At 45.6% G+C, this 18852-nt stretch overlaps 3 protein-coding genes and 1 long non-coding RNA gene across 7 annotated transcripts; 2 read left to right on the forward strand and 2 right to left on the reverse strand.

Annotated features, from left to right (window-relative positions):
* Positions 1–759: 759 nt before the first annotated feature.
* Positions 760–10843, forward strand: dzip1 (DAZ interacting zinc finger protein 1). Of its 4 annotated transcripts, none has more exons than XM_037462765.2 (19): positions 760–1152; positions 1705–1856; positions 2057–2617; positions 3660–3744; positions 4201–4316; positions 5028–5174; positions 5280–5411; positions 5486–5548; positions 5911–6048; positions 6533–6581; positions 6661–6711; positions 6889–6948; positions 7865–8028; positions 8123–8324; positions 8413–8569; positions 9100–9458; positions 9627–9748; positions 9860–10001; positions 10306–10843. In XM_037462765.2, the coding sequence occupies exons 2-19, from the start codon at positions 1854–1856 to the stop codon at positions 10395–10397; spliced, it is 2643 nt and encodes an 880-aa protein (XP_037318662.2). In that variant the 5' UTR covers positions 760–1152; positions 1705–1853; the 3' UTR covers positions 10398–10843. The 4 variants fall into 4 exon arrangements, with proteins under 4 accessions (XP_037318662.2, XP_037318661.2, XP_037318664.2 ...); XM_037462764.2 differs by having other exon boundaries at positions 761–1152; positions 4198–4316; XM_037462767.2 differs by lacking the exon at positions 6889–6948 and having other exon boundaries at positions 761–1152.
* A 1764-nt stretch (positions 10844–12607) lies between these two features.
* LOC119212318 (claudin-10-like) lies at positions 12608–14314 on the reverse strand. Its single transcript, XM_037462772.2, has 5 exons — positions 13788–14314; positions 13435–13596; positions 13275–13356; positions 13083–13190; positions 12608–12975 (listed from the first exon to the last, which is right to left on the reverse strand). The coding sequence occupies exons 1-5, from the start codon at positions 14017–14019 to the stop codon at positions 12807–12809; spliced, it is 753 nt and encodes a 250-aa protein (XP_037318669.2). The 5' UTR covers positions 14020–14314; the 3' UTR covers positions 12608–12806.
* Positions 13891–16561, forward strand: LOC119212334 (uncharacterized). The gene is made up of 3 exons (XR_005119796.2): positions 13891–14020; positions 15465–15589; positions 16446–16561. It is a non-coding gene; the product is annotated as an uncharacterized LOC119212334 (long non-coding RNA).
* cldn10e (claudin 10e) lies at positions 15615–17549 on the reverse strand. Its single transcript, XM_037462770.2, has 5 exons — positions 17318–17549; positions 17068–17229; positions 16624–16705; positions 16428–16541; positions 15615–16238 (listed from the first exon to the last, which is right to left on the reverse strand). The coding sequence occupies exons 1-5, from the start codon at positions 17547–17549 to the stop codon at positions 15887–15889; spliced, it is 942 nt and encodes a 313-aa protein (XP_037318667.2). The 3' UTR covers positions 15615–15886.
* Between the last annotated feature and the right edge of the window lie 1303 nt (positions 17550–18852).

An 18852-nucleotide genomic window follows, 5' to 3' on the forward strand; every position in this document is an offset into this window, starting at 1 on the left:
TTTGGGAAGACAGTTGCCATGTGATCATCCGATCCCACAGTTTTTTCCCCCATCCAGGCAGCCCACAGCTTCATGTCATGTTTCAGTTGTGTTTGACTCAATTCCACAAAAGTCTTCTTGCATGCTCTAATTTCAACAGAGGCCCAAATGAGGTGGAAGGATCAAATATTTCACAAAAGACTAGATGTGATTTCAAAAGGCCACATTTTGTTTTGCAGTTGAACTTTCTGCATTAACTCGTTGCCCCCACCCCTACAACTGATACGTTAGAAAGTAACCATCAACCAATTTGCTAACAGCTGGGGAACAGCTGGTTCCCCATGGGAAAAGGAGTTGATGTTAGTGTTTTGACCACAAGGGGGAGCCTCGATACATGACCAGCACGCCTACGGTCCCCCAAAGTTGTCGATATCATCACTCGCATCCCTCAGAATATCGAGGAATATTTAAACATTTAACCACAATTTACTCTTCCTTCTTCGCGGCAGTTTTATTCGGTCTCCCCCCTGACTACCCGCCCCCCCTTATCCTTGATGTCAGACTCCCCGTTTCAAAGCTTCTCCCCTCCCCCTTCTCACTGCGAGCTGTGTCAAGTTGCCATAACAACACCGGAAGTGAGGAGCTTCGCCTGCAACGGACACCATGTTTAAGATTTTGAGTTTCAGTTTTCTCATTCGTCAGCGTGGTATAGTTCCCCCTAATGCATGCATCAACTCGTATTTATTTCCTTATATATCGGTATTTTACAAAATGGCAAAACTGTACCCTAACGCACTGTGTGGAAATATAGTTTTGAAAGTATATGTAACAGTTATATGACCCGTGTCAAATACTGCAGGAAAACACATAATGGTCTGTAGTAAAGATTTATCTGCAGTCCTTCGACAGAACATTATGATGACCATGCAAAGGCATGCGGTGGAAGCAGTTTCTACTTTTGTTAGTTTTTTTTTTTCTTTCTAAATCTTTACTTTGAAGGTAATTACCGGAAGCTACCCCTTTTAACTACAAACCGCTTGATGGTGGTCTTTTTTTTCACAAACTGGGATTTAGGAATGTGGAGACCAGCGGCTACTTCACCCACAAATCGCCCGGGGTACCGACTGTGGAAAACTTTTCCGAAGGCTGTGAATTAGCAACACAAACCCTCTGGTAAGTTGTATTAATGAAGCCCTTCAATACAGTACTCAATATTTAGTTATTTTTTAGTGAAGCATTTTAAGGTTTGTTTCAATTCGGGTGTCTGAAGGTCCCCCTTCCACGTTGACCAAAGAAACGTCCGTTAGCCATGTTAGGTAGAGGTACGAAATGTGCGACGGTTACTGGCCTGACGAGACGTTAGAGTAGATGTTTTTTTTCTTTAAGGTAACGCTAAGGCTCTAAGAAGGAGTATTTGGTGCTGCTCAAACAAGTTCAAACGTGTGCCATTCTTTCTGTTGAGGTCAAGCGAGGGGATAAAAAAGGGGGGGGGGGGAATAACCCTGCTCCGACGTGCAGTGTTTCGGAAACGTGATGCCGAAAGATTAGCGGGGTTTTCGCTGCAACTAAACCAGAAACCGTTTTTCTCGGAAGCTCCTTGTTCTCGTGTGCAGGTAAATTACGTCGCTTCTCTCTCTCTGTCTCCCGCCGGACGCACACTGTAGGGGAAACATTTGCCGATTGCAGCCCGTGTTGTGATAACATTTCTCCCATTGCCTCCCCCAGGGACGCTTTTCTCTGTCTCCATGGTAACGTGGCGAACGCCCAGCCTCGGCGTCGTCGCGTTGAGCTGCCTGTGAGGGGGGGGGCGGACCCGAAGCAGAGCGACGGGTGCTCGATAGCTCCCTACCGGCAGAGGCTGCATCGGTCGCGCAATGGTAAGGGGAATGACCGGCAACGTCGGCACCGCGTTGTGGGGAGATGGAACCGGCCGTGGTGGAATCTGTGTTTTTAACTCGCCGTGGCAGATGCTGCCGCCTGTCTTCCCCCACCCCCCTTCCCGTCTTATAAAGAACGTGATGCTGATGCTGAGATCCATGTGATGTATTGAGGCTTCAAAAAACCTCTTTTGTTCCAGCCGTTTCACAACGGAGCGTACTACCCATACACCAGCGACACCCAGGGGGCCCGCTCATCGGCCGGCACCCCATCCCTGCTGAACTCCCCGCCCATCATGACTCCGTCCAGCGGCGCCTCTGTCTCGCTCCCGTTCAAGTTCCGCCTGCGCCGGGAGAGTGTGGACTGGCGGCGGATCAACGCCGTGGACATAGACCTGGTGGTGAGCCAGCTGGACCTGGACGCCCTGCAGGAGCACATCGGCAGCGTGACCTTCTGCAGCCTGGACGGGGAGCGGTGCCAGCGGTGCCAGAGCCCCGTGGACCCGGCTCTCGTCAAGCTCCTGCGGCTGGCCCAGCTCACGGTGGAGTGGCTCCTCCACTGTCAGGAGTTCCTCGCTCACAACGTGCGTGTGGCGGAGGAGAGGCTGGCGGCCGCTGGCAGGGAGCGCGAGCAGCTGCTGGCTCAGCAGAAGGCGCAGGAGGAGAAGGCGAAGGCGCTGACCGCCGAGCTCAAGCAGAGGAAGAAATTCATCCGCACCCAGCAGTCCATGCTCGCGCCACAAATCGCCAGCGGACAGAAGGTACCGCTGACACGCTAAACACTCACTCTGCGGGTGGGTTTTGGAGGCTACCATTAGCATTTCGCATATGTTTGGCATAGGACAGCTAGATCCATCACCCCCACCCCCTCCTTCTTGGGGCCCCCACTCTGTCATTGTTCCCTGGGTCTATTCAGACCGGCTTTGTGCTTTTCATCTCGGGGGTTTGGAAGGAAAAGGGAGATTTCATTGAAGCCTTCCAACATGTTGGTTCTGAGGTGGTTGTGTGCCCTAAAAGCGTCCATGGCTGCCGTGTTTTGGTGCGGTTATAATGCGCTTTGTGTTCCAGGCTGGAAGGATAGGATTCAGAGCTGAAGAACAGATGGTGTCATATGGTGGCAATTAGTATGTTTTTAATCCACTTACAAAAGGGTGAGGAGACGTAATCAAGACGACCTGCTGACTCCCACCTCCCCCACCCTCACCCTTTCTGTCTGATCCATTTGTTGGTGAACGTTACCAGCATCGGCAGCAGAGTTATTTATAGCACATGTCAAAAATCCCCCTTTGCGCTTGTGCCAAGTGTCGCTGACGCTGACCCAGGCAAGCGGTCGCCAAGGTAACTGACGTGGTGTGTCTTGACAGCGTGTGGTTGCCAGGTGTGCACTATCAGCTCAGCTGACACAGGTGGCTCAATAATTGATAGAGAGGCGGTGTGTTTGTGTTCCTTGAGGACCTTTGGCGTTTACTGCTTGACACAGTCCGCCGTCCCAAACTCACACACGGGGCTCTTCTGCAAACACAAATTTCATTCCCCTTTCAACATCTACGATTTTTCCAAACCCCGCTTACTAATAAAAATGGCAGCACTTGTAGACCCACTCATGGTTGTGGCACACTTCACTTGGATATATGACGAGACAAAGATCTCAGTATCAGCAGCAGATTGAAAGAAGTAACAGGCGCTGCCTGCGTGTGTGTGTGCGTGTGTGTGTTTCATGATGCATGATATTTTCTTCAGTTGCAATCCCTGTCCAGAGATATTAACATATGTTCTTCATCTTTTTCCGTTTCTTTCTTTTAGTGCCTTCATTGTGATAAATCCTTCCTCAATTCCTCGTTCCTCCAGAATCACATGCAGCGGCGCCACCCAGACGAGTACGAGATCGGTAAGTGGAGTTTTCACGTAGGTCCAGATGAGAGACGACTGAGCACGTCCCTCCGCCAATCAACTGGCGGTTGGATCCCAGACCCTGCTAACCCACGTGTCCTTGAGCAAGACACTGAACCCCAACATTGCTCCTGTACCTGTGACTACTGTGTGTGAATGCTAGGTACTGATACACAGGTGGCACTGTGCATGTTAGCTGCTGTCATTAGTATGTAAATGATTGATGACGTGAAGTGTTAAAGCGCTTCAGGTGGTCAGACGACTAGAAGAGTGCTATAAAAGTCCATTTACCATTCATTTACCACAATGAATGAACCAAAAGTCAGATAAATCACCTACACTTAAACGATTAGTGGGTGAAGACAGGATAGGGGAGGGTGAAATATGAAAAGCCCCCCCCCCCTTGTATTGTTCCGTAGACAATATCTTTTCTTTATCTTTTACACCATAGCAGAGTTTCGCTCGGACAGAGAGAAGAAATCCCAGATCGAAGTCCTCAAATCGGAGATCAGCGGCCTGAAAGAGCAGATTGTTCAGCAGCAGCTGGACTTGCAGGCCAAAGCAGTTCAGGTAGGAAAACCCAGCAATCTCAATCGATTAGTCAGTGATGTCACGTGGTGGCTGCTGGTGCAGGTTGAAGGGAGGACTCAGACGCAGGGGTTTCAAGGTTTTCCAAAAAGGTGTTCTTTATTCCAACAGAAGACGTGCACCAACAACGGGTAGACTGAACAATGACACTACAGGGGACAACAGCCACACAGGGCTTAAATACACTAGGGAGGTGCAGGTGATTGGACACAGGTGGAAGTGAAGCTAACCCAGGGACACAAGAGACATGAAACTACAAAATAAAACAGGAAGCAGAACCAAACCGTGACAAGTGAATTGATCAGCTGATCTGCAACTTTATCTGCTCCTTTTTTATTGTTCAGCACAGGTGGCAAACATTTTTTTTTACTTCTCTTTTTTGATCATATATGATGGTCCAGCATTTAAAAAATCTGTATGAAGAATATTTAAAAGGACAGTTTGCCTCAAAATACATGTATTTCCTCTTACCTGTACTGCTGTTTACCAGCGTAAATTGTTTTGGTGCACTTCTGAGGTGTTGGTCTACCTACCCAAAATAAAGAGACGATATGGCTCTCGGCTTGTCGTGAGAAATCTAGATTCTAAAGAGGAGGGCAATTTATTTTTTTAATTTTGGGGTGAACTGCCCCTATTATTTCTCTACCTTAATGCTGTTCCTTACTGAGCATTTTTCTTATGCCATGATTCCAGGAGAAGGAGCATAAAGATCGGCTGAGAGAACTGGACTGCTTCAAGGCCGAGGAGATGGCGCGCATGGACCGAAAGATAGAGGACAGCAGGGACAGCATACGCAGGGAGATGGAGTTTCTCTACACCCGAAATATTCAGGCTCTCAACGTATGGAAAAGGATTGATGTGGATCAACCCCTTCAGTAGAAGCGGTTTTCTGAGTATGTTAAACCATGGCAGTTTTTATTATCGTGCATTTGTTGTCATTCGTAGGAAGTTAATCAGAATCAGACAGCTAAACATGAGAAACCAGCCAGCCCGGTTCACTTGCAGCCACAGAGGGACCTGGACAACTACAGAGAGACACAAGTCGTACAGAAGCTGGAACAGCAACTGAAGAAACAGGTCTGTGTGGAGGGGAGGAACTGTTTTCTACACGAGAATAAAACCGTTGTGATCACGCAACTGCTCTTCTCTAGGAGAAAAAGTGGGGATCCAGGCAGCAAGAGTTGAACGCCCAACACGAGTCTGAGAAGAACCAGGTATGTTTCATCTCTCTGAACCCCGAAACTCACCAGTGGGATTTTATAGTATGTTATGTTTTAAAAAGTTGCCCAAGCTGTAAAAATATGTCCAATAAAGGCATCCAATTGTAAAATGCTACTATTCACTCACGTGCGACAGTTACTTGACAAATATTCCCCTCAAACTTCTACTGAGCAGGTAGGACACAATGCTGCATGGATGGATTGCATCCTCTTCCAATTTCTTTTGCAAATAAATTCTCCAAATAAATTACTTCTGGGGTTAAAGTGCCTTTTTAGTTGAAAATATTTTACAAGCTTCAGTAGATAAAAGCCTTAACCCATGTACCCCCCCATCTCCCCCACCCGTTTTCTTCCAGCTGCTGGACAAGTTAAGCAGAATGCAGTCGTCCTTGTCCGAGCAGCAGGAGAGCAGCCGGCGGCTAGAGCAGGAGATGAGCAGGATGGGCAGGAGGCTACAGGAGCAGGAGCACACCATCAAGGCTCAGTGGGAGCAGGTCAAACACACACACACACGCACACACACAGTCGGCGGAGATTATGTCTGGAGAGGAAGCGAGGCGGAGGGGGTCTGCTCTCATTCAGGATATCCTTTATATGCCGCACGAGCTGTGATTGTGTTGTATTGAGACTTGTACTGAATATTAAACTGGAAGCGGATGTGTTTGCTGGAGGAGCTCCACATTTTCCCCATGTGCGCTCTGATACCAGAGAATTTAGGGGGCAGCAGACACTCACAGTTGACCAACTATTATAGTCTTGATAAAGAAGAAAAACAAGTACTGGCCTTTTCAAATCAATCTGCTTCCGTGTCAGATGGCAATACAACACAAGATGATGTTCGATCTCCACACAAATGCAGTGAACGATGAAAGGAGTTGGCGCCATTTCTCCCTGACATTTTCCAAATTGATTCCCCGAAGTGACAAATTAAAATAAAAGTTTTTTTTTTTTTTGTTTGTTTGTTTTTTTAACTTCCAGATACGGAATATCTCCTCGATTCCACCCACCAAAGTAGTGGAAGTGCCAGGTACGGCCTTTTACACTACACTGTCGCACCACGTTTTCTTTTACCAAAGGATGAATTCACCCTGTCCTCTGTTTTCCAGTCATTCACAGCGCGCCCGCTCCAGAGCCCAAACCCAAGAGAGTTGTGCTCGGTAAGTTTAGCCGAAGCCCGCCGCCGTGAGAGTATGGCAGTAAATATGACACGGCCCCTCCCAGAGAGGCTGCCGCGCATGTGCTTCTGTGCATCACAGAGTTCCCCGCAACCTCTTTTTACAACACATATTTTGTCTCATTCTAATGACCTTTGACCTCATGTGCCGTCCTATTAGAGGAGCCGGTCTCTGCTCCTAAGCTGGATCCTATACAGGAGATGTCAGAAGAGGAGAAAGGTAAAAGAGGCTAGAGAAAACCCAACAGAGCCGAGCCGACTGCACGCTGTCTGCATGGATGCATCAGTCTGTTCTGGGCAGCCTGTTTTCTCCCTTAAAGAGCGAGTTGGGATGTTTTTGAAGTGCGTTTTGTTTGAGCTGCTTGTCCAAAGTCGGTGTATTAGCTACAGTAGGTGAAGTCTGGAGAGACACACAGGAGTACCGGGGCGGGAGAAGAGCAATGTTCTGCTGTGGATTTTTGGTTTTTAGAGAGAACCTAATTCTTGCCTCTCTATTTTACTGTCAGACTGTCCATTCTGAAAGGGAATTTAAGGCTTAATCTGTGCTTTCTTCTGGCTACCACACTGCAAAGATAAAAAATGTAATTTGACTTCATAGAACACTGGAGGTGCCTCCATAGGTCCCTTTATAACATTTTTTCAAACAACAACAGAAACAAAGTCAAATAAGTATTTTACTAAATAAGTAAATTATTTCTTTTTTTACAGTTTCTAAAACGGCAGCACATTGCTTTTGCTCCAAACTGCAGCTAAACACTGGCTATGGAGAAGTAGCTCATACAAACCCCACTTCAAACTATCCAAACTCTCCCCTAAGTGTAGACTGAGGTGATGGCGGTCCACACTTTTCAAAAAGTATGCTCAATGCCTGTGCCATCAGTTGACGCCTGCCATGTTGGCATTGCTGGTCATTACATCCATCCATCATCTCGTTGCCAATGTTTGTGGCGAATGAGCTCATAGACATTCTCCTCTTCTGCCCGCCCCGCTGCAGTCACATCCATCTGCCTGACCCTGGCATGGAGCTTTGCTCTTAAAGTTGGCAAATGCATGTTTGTTTTGCTGCATTATGGCCTTGATTATTTTCTCCTTTTTTGTATCCATAAGTGGCTGATGAAGCAGGATTTCTTTCGCAGACTCGAGCAGCTTCTCTGAGAAGAGGCCAGTGGAGAAGAGGTCCGGGCCTACACCGGAGAAAAAACAGAGGGCTCTGAAAAAGAACCCTAACATCAAGAAGGAGATACGGGCAGATCTGGAGCAGGCCGTCATCAAGAAGCTGGAGAACCTGGGAGTCAAGTCTGTAAGTTTTGCATCTTGTGTTCAAGCGATCACAAATGCAACCGTCTGGAACAACGTTTCACTCAACCTGCTGCCGTGTCAACCTCTCCACTCAGGACCAGACTAGTCTGAAGGACAAAGAGCTCAGCTCCATCCTGGCCATGATGCACTTAAAGCGAGAGAGCGTCGCAAGGGGGATGCCCGACTACTGGCGCCAACGGAAGGAGATCGCCAGCGCCGCAGAGGAGACGCTGGCCCATCAGAGGAGAGGCAGCGACCCGGCTCCCGAGTCGCAGACCAGACCCAAAACGGTTCAAGGCGAGTCAAAAAAGCCTCCTGAATAACAGTAGGGAGCCTGCTGGCTTTTTGATACCTGAATGACATCATATGTTTTGTCTTTGTGCAGTGATGCAGATCCGCCCCCGATCCAGCAGCCTGCCCTCCAGAGCGACCCAGGTAGTGTCCAGACCCGCCATCAAACAGCCCAAGACCCCCCAGCCGGCACCGAGAGTCAGGGCCACCGTCCAGCCCAAGACCTCCACGCCCAAGACCGTAAACTCCAAGTAAAGAAGAAAGGATGGGTTTTAGAATATGTGGTTTGTTGTAGTTCTACATAAATGTCTACTTGGCATTAAAACTCATACTTAGGTTACTGTAGAATGAGCGCGTCTGCAGCACATAAAGTAAAGATGTGAAGGAAACCAAGCACAATCCGCCTCAGTGGCTGTTTGGCCACAAAGTTGATGAGAGAAGCAGCAGCAGCAGTAGTAGTTTATGTCCACAGCAGTAAATTACTTTCTCCAAACTGCATTTACTGAAGGTAAAGACCCGGTTCGAGTCCTGTCTGTCCTGTTCTGCATTGAATGGCACACAGGGCGAGACCCCCCTTTGAGCGCCCCCCCCCCCCCCCCCCATGAAAAAATGCCGCCCCAGGGGGCTACCTCTTTAGCATCTAGAATCAGGTTTGAGTGGTGCAACAGGCTGCCGCCAATAAGAAAATCATATTTTACGGCTGTAACACATAGAATAGAATAGAACATGATATGTGGCCAGGTGCTGGTTGTGATTTACGTTTATCTCTGTGGATCTCAAGGACCCCCCCTTTCAGCTCGGATGAGGAATCTGAAGAAAAGGACACGGATATCGAGGAGGAACATCGCCATAAATCTCAGAGGGGCAAATCGCCTCAACCCAGACTCAACCAGGTCCAAATCCGAGCAAGCAAAACCAGTCCTGTCCAGTCCAGGCAGGCTCAAGCCAGGCAGTCCTTCACCTCCGGCCCTCAGCAGGACTGGGGCCCAGTGGGCAATGCCACGAAGACGGCAGTCACCAAGATGGAGAGCGACGAGGACGAGTGGTCGGAGGTCAGCGAGCTGCAGGAAATCGACCCGAAGCGTCTCCAGAGTTTCAAAGACCAGAACGGTAACGTGGACAAGAGGAACTTTGGGAAAGGCAAGTTTCCTTCACTGCGGGCTCAAATCATAATAAAGTCCATTTCACACGTGATAGGTACTCTATGGTTCTGTGAGGTACACGTACCCACTAAACTACCATTTTATATTTTAATCTTGTTTAAATGATTGAACTGATTTAATCCATTGTTTATTTAAATTCTTTTAGAAAACAAAATCAACGACCTGGCTAGAAAAGTGGAGAAGCAGTTCTCAGAGAGAGCAATAAAGAAACCAGCAGGGGGCATCAGCATCTTACCGGAGAGGAAGGATGAGGTCCAGGAGCTTACGGTTAGACTCGCTCAGCGATAAAAATCTCAGGCCTTTGGCTTACAATGCTGCCTGCTCATTTGATGTGTGTGTGTGTGTGTGTGTGTGTGTGTGTGTGTGTGACACACACAGTTCACAGACCTGGAGGAGAGCAGTGAATGGGCGGTGTCCTCGTTAGAAGACAGACGGGAAACGGCCAAACCGTTGAGGAAGAGCTTGGACTCGCCCAGCACCAGCGTGTGGGGAACTTCCACCGGGAAAGGTGTCAAATCAGGTGAGTCCCAGATGTGACCCAAAGAGGTAGCACGTCTCTCACAGGCAATGGGTGCTAACACAAACAGAAGAGAAAAAAGGGGGTCAAAGAAGGACCCAAGAGGTTCTGATAAACTAATGAATCCATATCAGCTGATGCATAATGGGAGATGACCATTTCTTATTTCACGAGCAATATATTCTTTAAAAAACACAATGCAAGATGTTGCTTCCTGTGGGCTAATGAGGTACGATGATGATTCTTATTTCTTACCCGTGTCTGTGTACAAGAGGTTCAATAAACTCCGCCGTCTTCTGCCTGGCAGGTCTGACTGGCGGCGAAACAGGAAGCACCCTGAAGAGCAGCATGTGCTCCCTCAGCGACATCAGTGACTCCGAGGACATAAGCAATAAGTAACCGCAAGGTGACGTAGCAAGCACAGACGCAAAGACCTCAATAAACCCATGTGAAACCTCCAGCCCGAGTTTGCAGAGTCATTCTGCCGGAATACAGAGCGAGCAATACTTAATACGTTTGTGTCGAAAGAGAAAACCATCTTCTAAATATGATAGTTGGTGACACCTTTTAGCCTGGTGCCAATGCTTTGATTGCCTTAGGCCTTTTAACCATTTAACTTTTTACATTTTTCTCCACCTGGTATATATTCATTGAAATATACTCCAAACAAGATGCTGTATGTAGTATGTGTCAAATTTTATACACCAAATTGTGTATTGCCTTCACATGTGAAATTGAGCAATGATGTCATTTTTGTATAATAGATATATTTATACAAGCAATAAAATCTATTTCTATGTGGAATCAACTTGAAAGATTCCGGGAAACGAGTTGTCACGGTTCTTTCTATTTTCAACCAAGCACAGTAACCAAGAAGTTATGACTGATTTTCAGAAGGATAAAGGTCAGTTTGAGAGGCTTTATAATGTTCCAGAAAACTAGGAAATATTGTAACATCGTGAATAAATGCAGATGTAGATGGATGCAGGTTTTTTAAACTGTTATTCAGTCATCTATGTTTTAGTCCTGTCCTTTGATAGCAGGGTTTCTAAATGAAACTTACTTTCTAGTCACTTATCAGATTTACTTACAAAACATGTAATCGATTTATAAAATATAATCAAACTACAGCAGAAGTAGTTACTTTGATCGACAATCCAACAATAAATAGTACACCTTGCATATTAATGTGGATTCCAATGATCCATAAGCATGGCAACAAACTATTCAGTATGGAGTCATTTGATTTTTTTATTTAATAACATACTGTGGTGATACATTAAAGTTATATAGGCAATTCCGTAGATATAATTTCAACAAACGTACTGTGCCTTTAGCTTCATTCACAGCAGACATGGAAACTGGAAAGTTTAATCCTCACACACACACACACACACACACACACACACACGGGCGTGTACTGGAAAGTTGACCTTTGCCTTTAACCTGTGCTCAGTGTTTTTAGATGCAGTGCATGGAGTCCATGGCTGCTCAGATCTCCCTGCTCAGTTCTGACCAGCCGACCCAACCACGAGACTCATTTGTAATGTGATTCTTTTTTTGCAGAAGCTCAAATGTCCTGACATGTTTTGCATAATTAATTCCCAGCACGCCATGCTTTCTTCGCAGACACCTTCGGCTGTCTTGCGTTCCCTTCAACAGGATGCAGCCTTGAGGTCGATCCAACATAGCCATGTGCCACACGGAGCCCATCTTCTAGTGCCATCTTCTGGCAAATCACAGCAAGTTCAGGTGCACATTAAGAACTCAGTTGTCTTTGTGGATTCATAATACAAAAGAAAGGAAACCTAATGGCGGCGCTGACTTAATTTATTCTATCACTGGATTTATATTTTAACTATCTATAAAAACTATTTTCTAACTTTTATCAAGGAGAGATAAGCAATAAGCAGATAACATTTCTACAAAAGGGAATCATGAAGATGTAATTTTCCATTGATACAATGTGTGGTGAGCTATAGGTCCCAAAACTCATGTACACAAAAACTGTAAATAACTCAACACAACCTTGAGGAATGCCTGACCGACAGAAATGTTAGGCGGCGTGAATAAAGTATGCTGAGCGTTGCATTTGGAACAGATTTCTAAACAAATATTAAGTCACATGCCATTGACCTATGAGATCATGTTTCATGTGTCTCTTTTCATGCCAAGCCTTTCAGCTGATGGACACAAAGGGTCAGTGCAGTGGATGCCCCATGATGAAAGGTCAAGCAAGATATACCCACTTTTTCAGGATCTGGATAAGCAAGGTTTGCTTTAGTAACCAATTTGACTTAATTATAGGAAAAGTATAAGATTGGGAAGAATTTGTTTTCTTGCTGAGAGTTTACCAAGAAGACAGATACCACTCATGACTATGACTAGATGTGAGGCTGGAGCTAGCAGCTGCTTAGCTTAGCATAGCATAGCATAGCTTAGTTTACCTTTAAGATTAGGCATATCGGTGAACAAAACTCTAATGTGCAAATTACAAAGATTGTTTTGACTTGTCAAAACTTTTTATGATCAGTGGTCCAGCTGGATGTAATTTAAACAAAGTGTCTGAAACTAAACAAATTATTATGTGTTTATAACTGACCTATAGAGATGCAATAAAGTCCTGTCTTTATGCTGTGCTAATTTAACAGAATACTGGCTCTTGCTGTTCAGAGGTATAGATCATCTAGTTCAGAGCAAGAAAGCAAATCAATGTATTTCCCAAAATGTCAAACATTCCCTTAATTCCCCTTTTCCTCCATTTTAGTCATGTTCTCACTCCCACGCCGTGTTCCCCTCTCCGCCTGCTCAGACGAAGCTGTCCATGTTGAACGTCTTCATTGCCTCTCGGCTCCTCCCGTCTTCGTAAAACAGCGGCGGCCCCCAAGTCACTCTGGACGACGAGTCGGGCCGCCTGTAGGTGCGTGCGGTCCGGGCGGTGGCGTAAGTGGCCGGCCTCTGTGGCCTCGCTCCAGAGCTGTCAATGAACAGGAGATACACGTACGGGGGTTCATCTATTCTTTTTGTTCCCACAACGGGCAGTCTTTGTCATAAACATAGAGTCATTAAAAATGTCATATTTACATTTTTGGAAGGCCTTCTTTTGCAGAGAAGTAAGTCAGCACTGTCCCTCCGGAGAGGAGAAGGACCGAGCCTCCCCAGCCAATGAAAACGGCAGCCCCGAGTTCAAATCTAAGCAGGAAGCAATACGGTATATCAATAAACATGTTTCTAGATATAGTTTGCGATAAGAATTACTGTTTCAGTCGTACTCACTTCTGTTCCTTGAAATTTACGTCCAAGAACTCTGATATGACTTTGTTGGCCCACCACGAGTAGGTGACCATACCACAGAGCCCTACCGGAAATAGGCCCTAACTTAGAACATGGCCGGCACAAAGGTACAAGCACATCCGAGGAATCAACGTTTCTTTACCCGAAACCAGGTAGGTCACTCCCCCCGCAAAGGTCACCCTGGCGTTGGCGATCTCCGATCCGCCGATTTTGGTGCATTTCATCCCGACGAGTGTGAGGACGGCTCCAAAGAAACCGGTGATGACGCTGCAGACGGCGAGCGCTCGGCAGCCGTGTAGGAACGCTAGAAAAGGAAGCGGAGGAAAGTGGAGTAAAGCTTTACAGAAAAATAAGACTTTTTTCAAATGTAATTCTGTTTATTCTTATTTATTTGTATTTTAAATTGTATTTTTTCATTTCCTAACTCAAGAGTGTCAAAAGTATAAAATATAAATTTATGTCTTATATATATAATATTTCTAACCATTCTCCTACCAGGCAAGGCCAGCATGGACGGGTAATCCTTGCAGTCCGACACCCCCGTGGTGTCCGAGACGCAGTCCCTCCACAAGTTGGAGTAGTAGTTGGCGGTGGTCAGCACGATGCTGCCCACCTCGGAGAAGGTCCAGTACTCGGTGGGGAGGGTGGAGCACACCAGGACCCAGCCGCACAGACAGGACACGAAGCCGCCGATCTCCATGTACATCACCACCTCCCGGTAGTTCATGGTGAGTGCTCGGCCAGTGGGACTATATATCCAGATGTGTTGAATAAAAAGCAGCAACGTCTGAGTCGGGACAGCTTCTCACCCTGGGAATCCGGACCGAGCTCTCCCGCTCCGTCATTGCTGATGTGAAGTTGTCAGACCGGCGGTGTTGTTGTGTCATCTTATCTCTGATGCGGTTTTGCCTCGTAAGCATCTTTGAGATCCTCACTGATTCACAGTTTGTCCTATACCCTTTCTTATTTACTGACATCAAAAAAAATTGACTGGGTTCTACCGAATCACCAACTGTATTTGTAAAGGCGATAAAATAAGGTACCACATGAGCGCCAAAAAAAAAAAATATATATATATATACAGTATATGTATATATATACATTTTTGTTGTTTATTATATTAAAAATACATTTGAAAAATAGTCAATATTTATGTTTTTGTAAATTGTATTTGTAAATTATGATATCTGCGCAAAATATATGCTTTTCCTGCACGTCCTCGCTCTGAGCTAGGGCACGGTCCTAAAGCGGCGGGACGCTCACAGGACTGCGGTACAACCAGGACGTGGATGAAAACAGACACATTTTATCCAAACTAATCCATTGTCCATCCAAGTTTTGTGGGGCTTTTGAGTTGGTCTTTTCTCAACACACTGATTGGGTGTTTCCCCAACAAACGAGGTTCGTAGGTGCATCTCAATATATACATATACAAGCTCTAATACATTATATAAACGTAATATATTTATTCTTAATATAATATATTTATTATATGATATTTATATTGGATTTTTATAGTAGTTACTATATGCTAGTTATATCATATTCTAAATATTGTTTTATATACTATACATATATATATATATATATTAATTGATTTACTGAATTGTTTGAATAAGATGTCATTATGTTAAACTGTCAGAATAAATAAATAATTATGAACTCCAAAGTGATAATGCGTGTTTGGCATCCTTTTTTTGCATTGGGATGTTTATTGAAACTGATTGGCTGGACCTACCAAAAGAAAAGTCCACCAGCCGCCACTGGTTTTGATAGATCTGCTTTGCTGTCTAAAAAAACTGTTTATGTAAAAACAATGGCCGCCTGCATGAGGGAAGGTAAAAACCAACAAACAAGACAAATGCAATGTACAAAAAAACGTTTTACTGTCCTCTGCACAGCTCAGCGTCTCATAATAAACTCATTTTGAAAAGAATGAAAAAGTTAATTAAAAAATTTAAACGGGCAGTTTCATTGATGGAAACAGGGTTTTTTTCAAACGTTGGAAAGCTTACCCAGGGCCGCATAAGATATTATGCAACGTTTTGCAGTGATTCAGTAGAAGTCAAGTGTCAGTGTCGAATCTGTATATTCCCCACATTGTGCTGAACTATTCTCTTTATTCTCTTGCTTTTGTTGTTTTTTAATTCCCCCCCCACCCCACCCCTGCAGTGGTCCGCAACAAGAGTGCAGCCTGGGATCTGAGCCCCGTGTCCTCCACATCTTCCCATTCAGCTAAATAGAAGACAGATGTTGGCAGAGGATGACAAATGGAGGCAATAATGCCGCATGTGAAGGTCCTGAATGTCTTCTACCATTTAAAGGAAGTAGTGATTAAGCAAAGGATTGAATAAGATAAATGCAGAACATGTTTACTGTTTTTATTTTTTGTTTTACATGGCACACATGGCATCTAGTTATGGTACATTACATATTATAAACTTTAACAGCGAAAAGACGTTAAATGAGAAAGATTAGTCATGTGATAGTAAAAGCAAACACATCTTGCTTTCACCACAGTCATAATTTTAAGAAAAAAAACATACGCCATATTATTGTTAGTATTTGTCTGTCACATGGTGACACGCATTCAATCAAATATAAGCATTTTTGTTATACGCTGAACTTTTACTCCTTGAGCTGCCTGACAACAATGACACCGTCTGACTGCCGCTGCTCCTCGACATGCTGGACATTGATGACACGGTAAAGCCGGTGGTTCTGCTGGTCTCAGACGAGCGCCCCGACCTGGCCGTGCGTCCAGATGTGAATGTGCGTGCCGTTCCTGAGGAGATGGTGGACAGGTCGGAGTGCTCGGACTCGGACGACAGCTCGGACACGGACGACAATTTGGACTCGGAGGAGGTCTCGGAAGGAGCCGGCGCGGACTGGTTCTGCTCCGGGTCCGGGAGTGTCTGGATGTTGGATGCCTTGATTTTGATCACCCTGGAGAGAGACACATTACTAATACAAGAATGCTGTTAAATAGCCTATGTGTGTTTTCCATATCCTGACAGCTGTTTTGGGGGGTTAATGAGCGAGGCCACTTGGTACTCTGGTGGTGTTTGTTTAGGAAGACAAAGAGAGTAGGTACTTATGGGCCTCCCCTTGTTCCAAGTCACAACAAGCACTCACGTTGTCTGTCCTCCGCAGAGCGGCTTGCACACCGACCACACGTAGAAGAAGCCGCCGGTGAAGTGGAAGGCGGAGCCAACCCAGCCGAGGAACATCGGGGTGCCGAGGTCGTACCTGGCGTCGTGGAAACGGGAGAGACGCCGTGAGATGTACTGCTTCAATGTGTCGCCAAAAAGGATTCAAAGGGTTTAGTTACCTCAGGCCGTCAAAGTCGGGGCTGAAGTATTCCATTGAGACGTACTGCGCATAGACAGCGTAGCCACACGTGGACATGAAACCTGAGGGGGGATTATGTTGAGTTCAGGAATGACTAATGATTTGCACTCTTCGGAACCACCAGACTCCGTGACATGACATCTTTCATCTCATAACATGGAACTTGGTAGTGGATTATCGTGTGATTTGTGTGACTTCAAAACACACTATACAGTGAGAAATGTATCTATTGAAGAGAGCATAGAAAGTTTTGCCTTGAGACTGATCAAAGATGCAAACAGATGAATGACAACAATAGAATACAAATATTTGCATGTGAAAAATGAAGGGGTCATTTGAGTACTCCGGTCCATCCCTTTTGAGATGCTCGCTGAAGCACATAATATGTGGGTGTAAAGAGTACGTCGTTAAAGAGAGTCATTACCGCTGATGATATGGCACCATGCCCCCGCGTAGATCTTCCAGTACTTTGAGCGGTCTTTCCCCCCAATGTAGGTGCACTCCATGCCCAGCAGACTGAGCACGAACCCCAGCACGCCCAGGGAGAGAGCCGCCATCAGCAGGCCTCGCACTATCTGGATGTGGCCTTGAGTCACACAGTCAGACATGAAGGGGAGTCAATATTTTAGTGTTTTTATTTTTTCTTCTACAGGCTGGAACTCCACGTTACCTACCCTCCACGGACCAGAGCACGGGGTAGTCGTAGCAGTTGCTGACGGCTGTTGAGTCTGTAAAGCAGGATCTCCAGAGGCTGGACCAGAACCAGGCCACCTTTATGATGGAGGAGCCCCCCATGCCTCCGATGGCGCTGATCTTCCAGCCCTCCATGGCCATGGTGCAGGCCACGAAGATCCAGCCCAACACGGTCATCAGGAACCCCCAGATCTGGACCACGCGGATCTTCATCTCGGGTTTGTTGACGCGAGTTGATCTCCTGTCGAGATATCGACGCGTCCGTTTCTAATCCGTGACCATTCACCAGTGAACTTTGGAAATGCTCCTTCTCATCCTCTTCTTGGTTCCGTGCAGAAGGACTCGTGCTTCCCGGGCCGAAGGTCCACTTCTCATCCAAACACGAACGAGACAAGGAAGCGGCTGCTCTTCGCAGGGAAAAAAACCAAAGCGATCATAGGTACAGAACAGGTGGGTGGTGCTGTTGTGTTGCAAGTATTGCTCTACGTGTGGGTGAGAGACAACCGTCCCTCAGGTTCCCATGGGCGTCAGTTGGGAGTTGTGGAGTCAGCATTCATCTCTTATTACCAAAAGAGCATCTCGCTTCATTTCCCTCGTGTGCAGACACAGTTGAAAAGAGGCGAGGTCCCTTTGTGGCATCGAACCAAGTTCATAATGAAGAGTTAACTTCAGTAATTTAACTTAAAATTAAAAATACAAAAAGGTTAAAAACACTTGAATGACTACAAGCACTCAATGATATGGCTAAATCGATATATCATGAAGACTTTTGAAACAAAGGAGTACAAATAAAGACGTCCTTAAATGTTCTTTTTATTACACTTCCAAAAATTGTGGGATTTAAAAAAATAATGGGCCAAATTAAAGCAGCAGTGGGTGACATGGCCTGACTTTCACACTCTACTCAAACACCAGACAAAGAAAAGCCTCTCTCTGCCTCCTAAATGCCCACGCCACATCTCCAATCGGTACCGCAGCCTTACGTCTAAAAAAAGGCCCAAATGAAGCATGAGCTGAGATGACATCATCGGCGGTAAAGAGGCAAAAGGGCTCCGTTAAAGTAGGAGTGGCTTTACTATGAGTCATGTCACTTATACAGTGAAACTGTAACGCTCAGTTGAAAGATGACCTCAAATAAAATCCTCAATCTTTGATTGTGTAACTCAAAGGTGGGCGTGGTTTTGAGGATAGAGCACTACAATGAGTAAGGGGGCTGTTGACGACTATTGGACTCACGCCTCCACTTCTTGCTTTTTTGACTACCTATATTTTATGCCATGGGCGAGGCTCCACATTTACATTTGATCTAATAGTTATATACATGCCCCTAGGTTCATGAATAATCATAATGAGAGACAGGAGGGAATAAATACAATATATTTGCTTTTAACAAGAGATAACCGAAGACAAAATAATGACTAATGTTTTTATTTTTTATTTCACTGTCTTTGAAATGCTAACAATCAAGAGCACTTCAAATGAATTAAGGACACCTCTGTTGAGTTTATGTGCTAAA

This window comes from Pungitius pungitius, chromosome 3, assembly GCF_949316345.1.
Source record: "Pungitius pungitius chromosome 3, fPunPun2.1, whole genome shotgun sequence".
NCBI lineage: Eukaryota > Metazoa > Chordata > Actinopteri > Perciformes > Gasterosteidae > Pungitius > Pungitius pungitius.

Bases quoted from the DNA above. Each gene is read 5' to 3' on its own strand.
- cldn10e (XM_037462770.2), bottom strand. From the start codon at position 17,549: ATGAAGATCCGCGTGGTCCAGATCTGGGGGTTCCTGATGACCGTGTTG. The intron at 17,230-17,317 runs GTAGGTAACGTG...GTGTGACTCAAG, and splicing joins CGTGCTCTGGTCCGTGGAGG to GCCACATCCAGATAGTGCGA. The intron at 16,542-16,623 runs GTAACTAAACCC...CCACGACGCCAG, and splicing joins CCCGACTTTGACGGCCTGAG to GTACGACCTCGGCACCCCGA.
- LOC119212318 (XM_037462772.2), bottom strand. From the start codon at position 14,019: ATGAACTACCGGGAGGTGGTGATGTACATGGAGATCGGCGGCTTCGTG. The intron at 13,357-13,434 runs GTAAAGAAACGT...TATTTCCGGTAG, and splicing joins AGTGACCTACCTGGTTTCGG to GGCTCTGTGGTATGGTCACC. The intron at 13,191-13,274 runs GTGAGTACGACT...CTTCCTGCTTAG, and splicing joins GTAAATTTCAAGGAACAGAA to ATTTGAACTCGGGGCTGCCG.
- dzip1 (XM_037462764.2), top strand. The intron at 3,745-4,197 runs GTAAGTGGAGTT...TTTACACCATAG, and splicing joins CCCAGACGAGTACGAGATCG to CAGAGTTTCGCTCGGACAGA. The intron at 6,049-6,532 runs GTCAAACACACA...TTTAACTTCCAG, and splicing joins TCAAGGCTCAGTGGGAGCAG to ATACGGAATATCTCCTCGAT.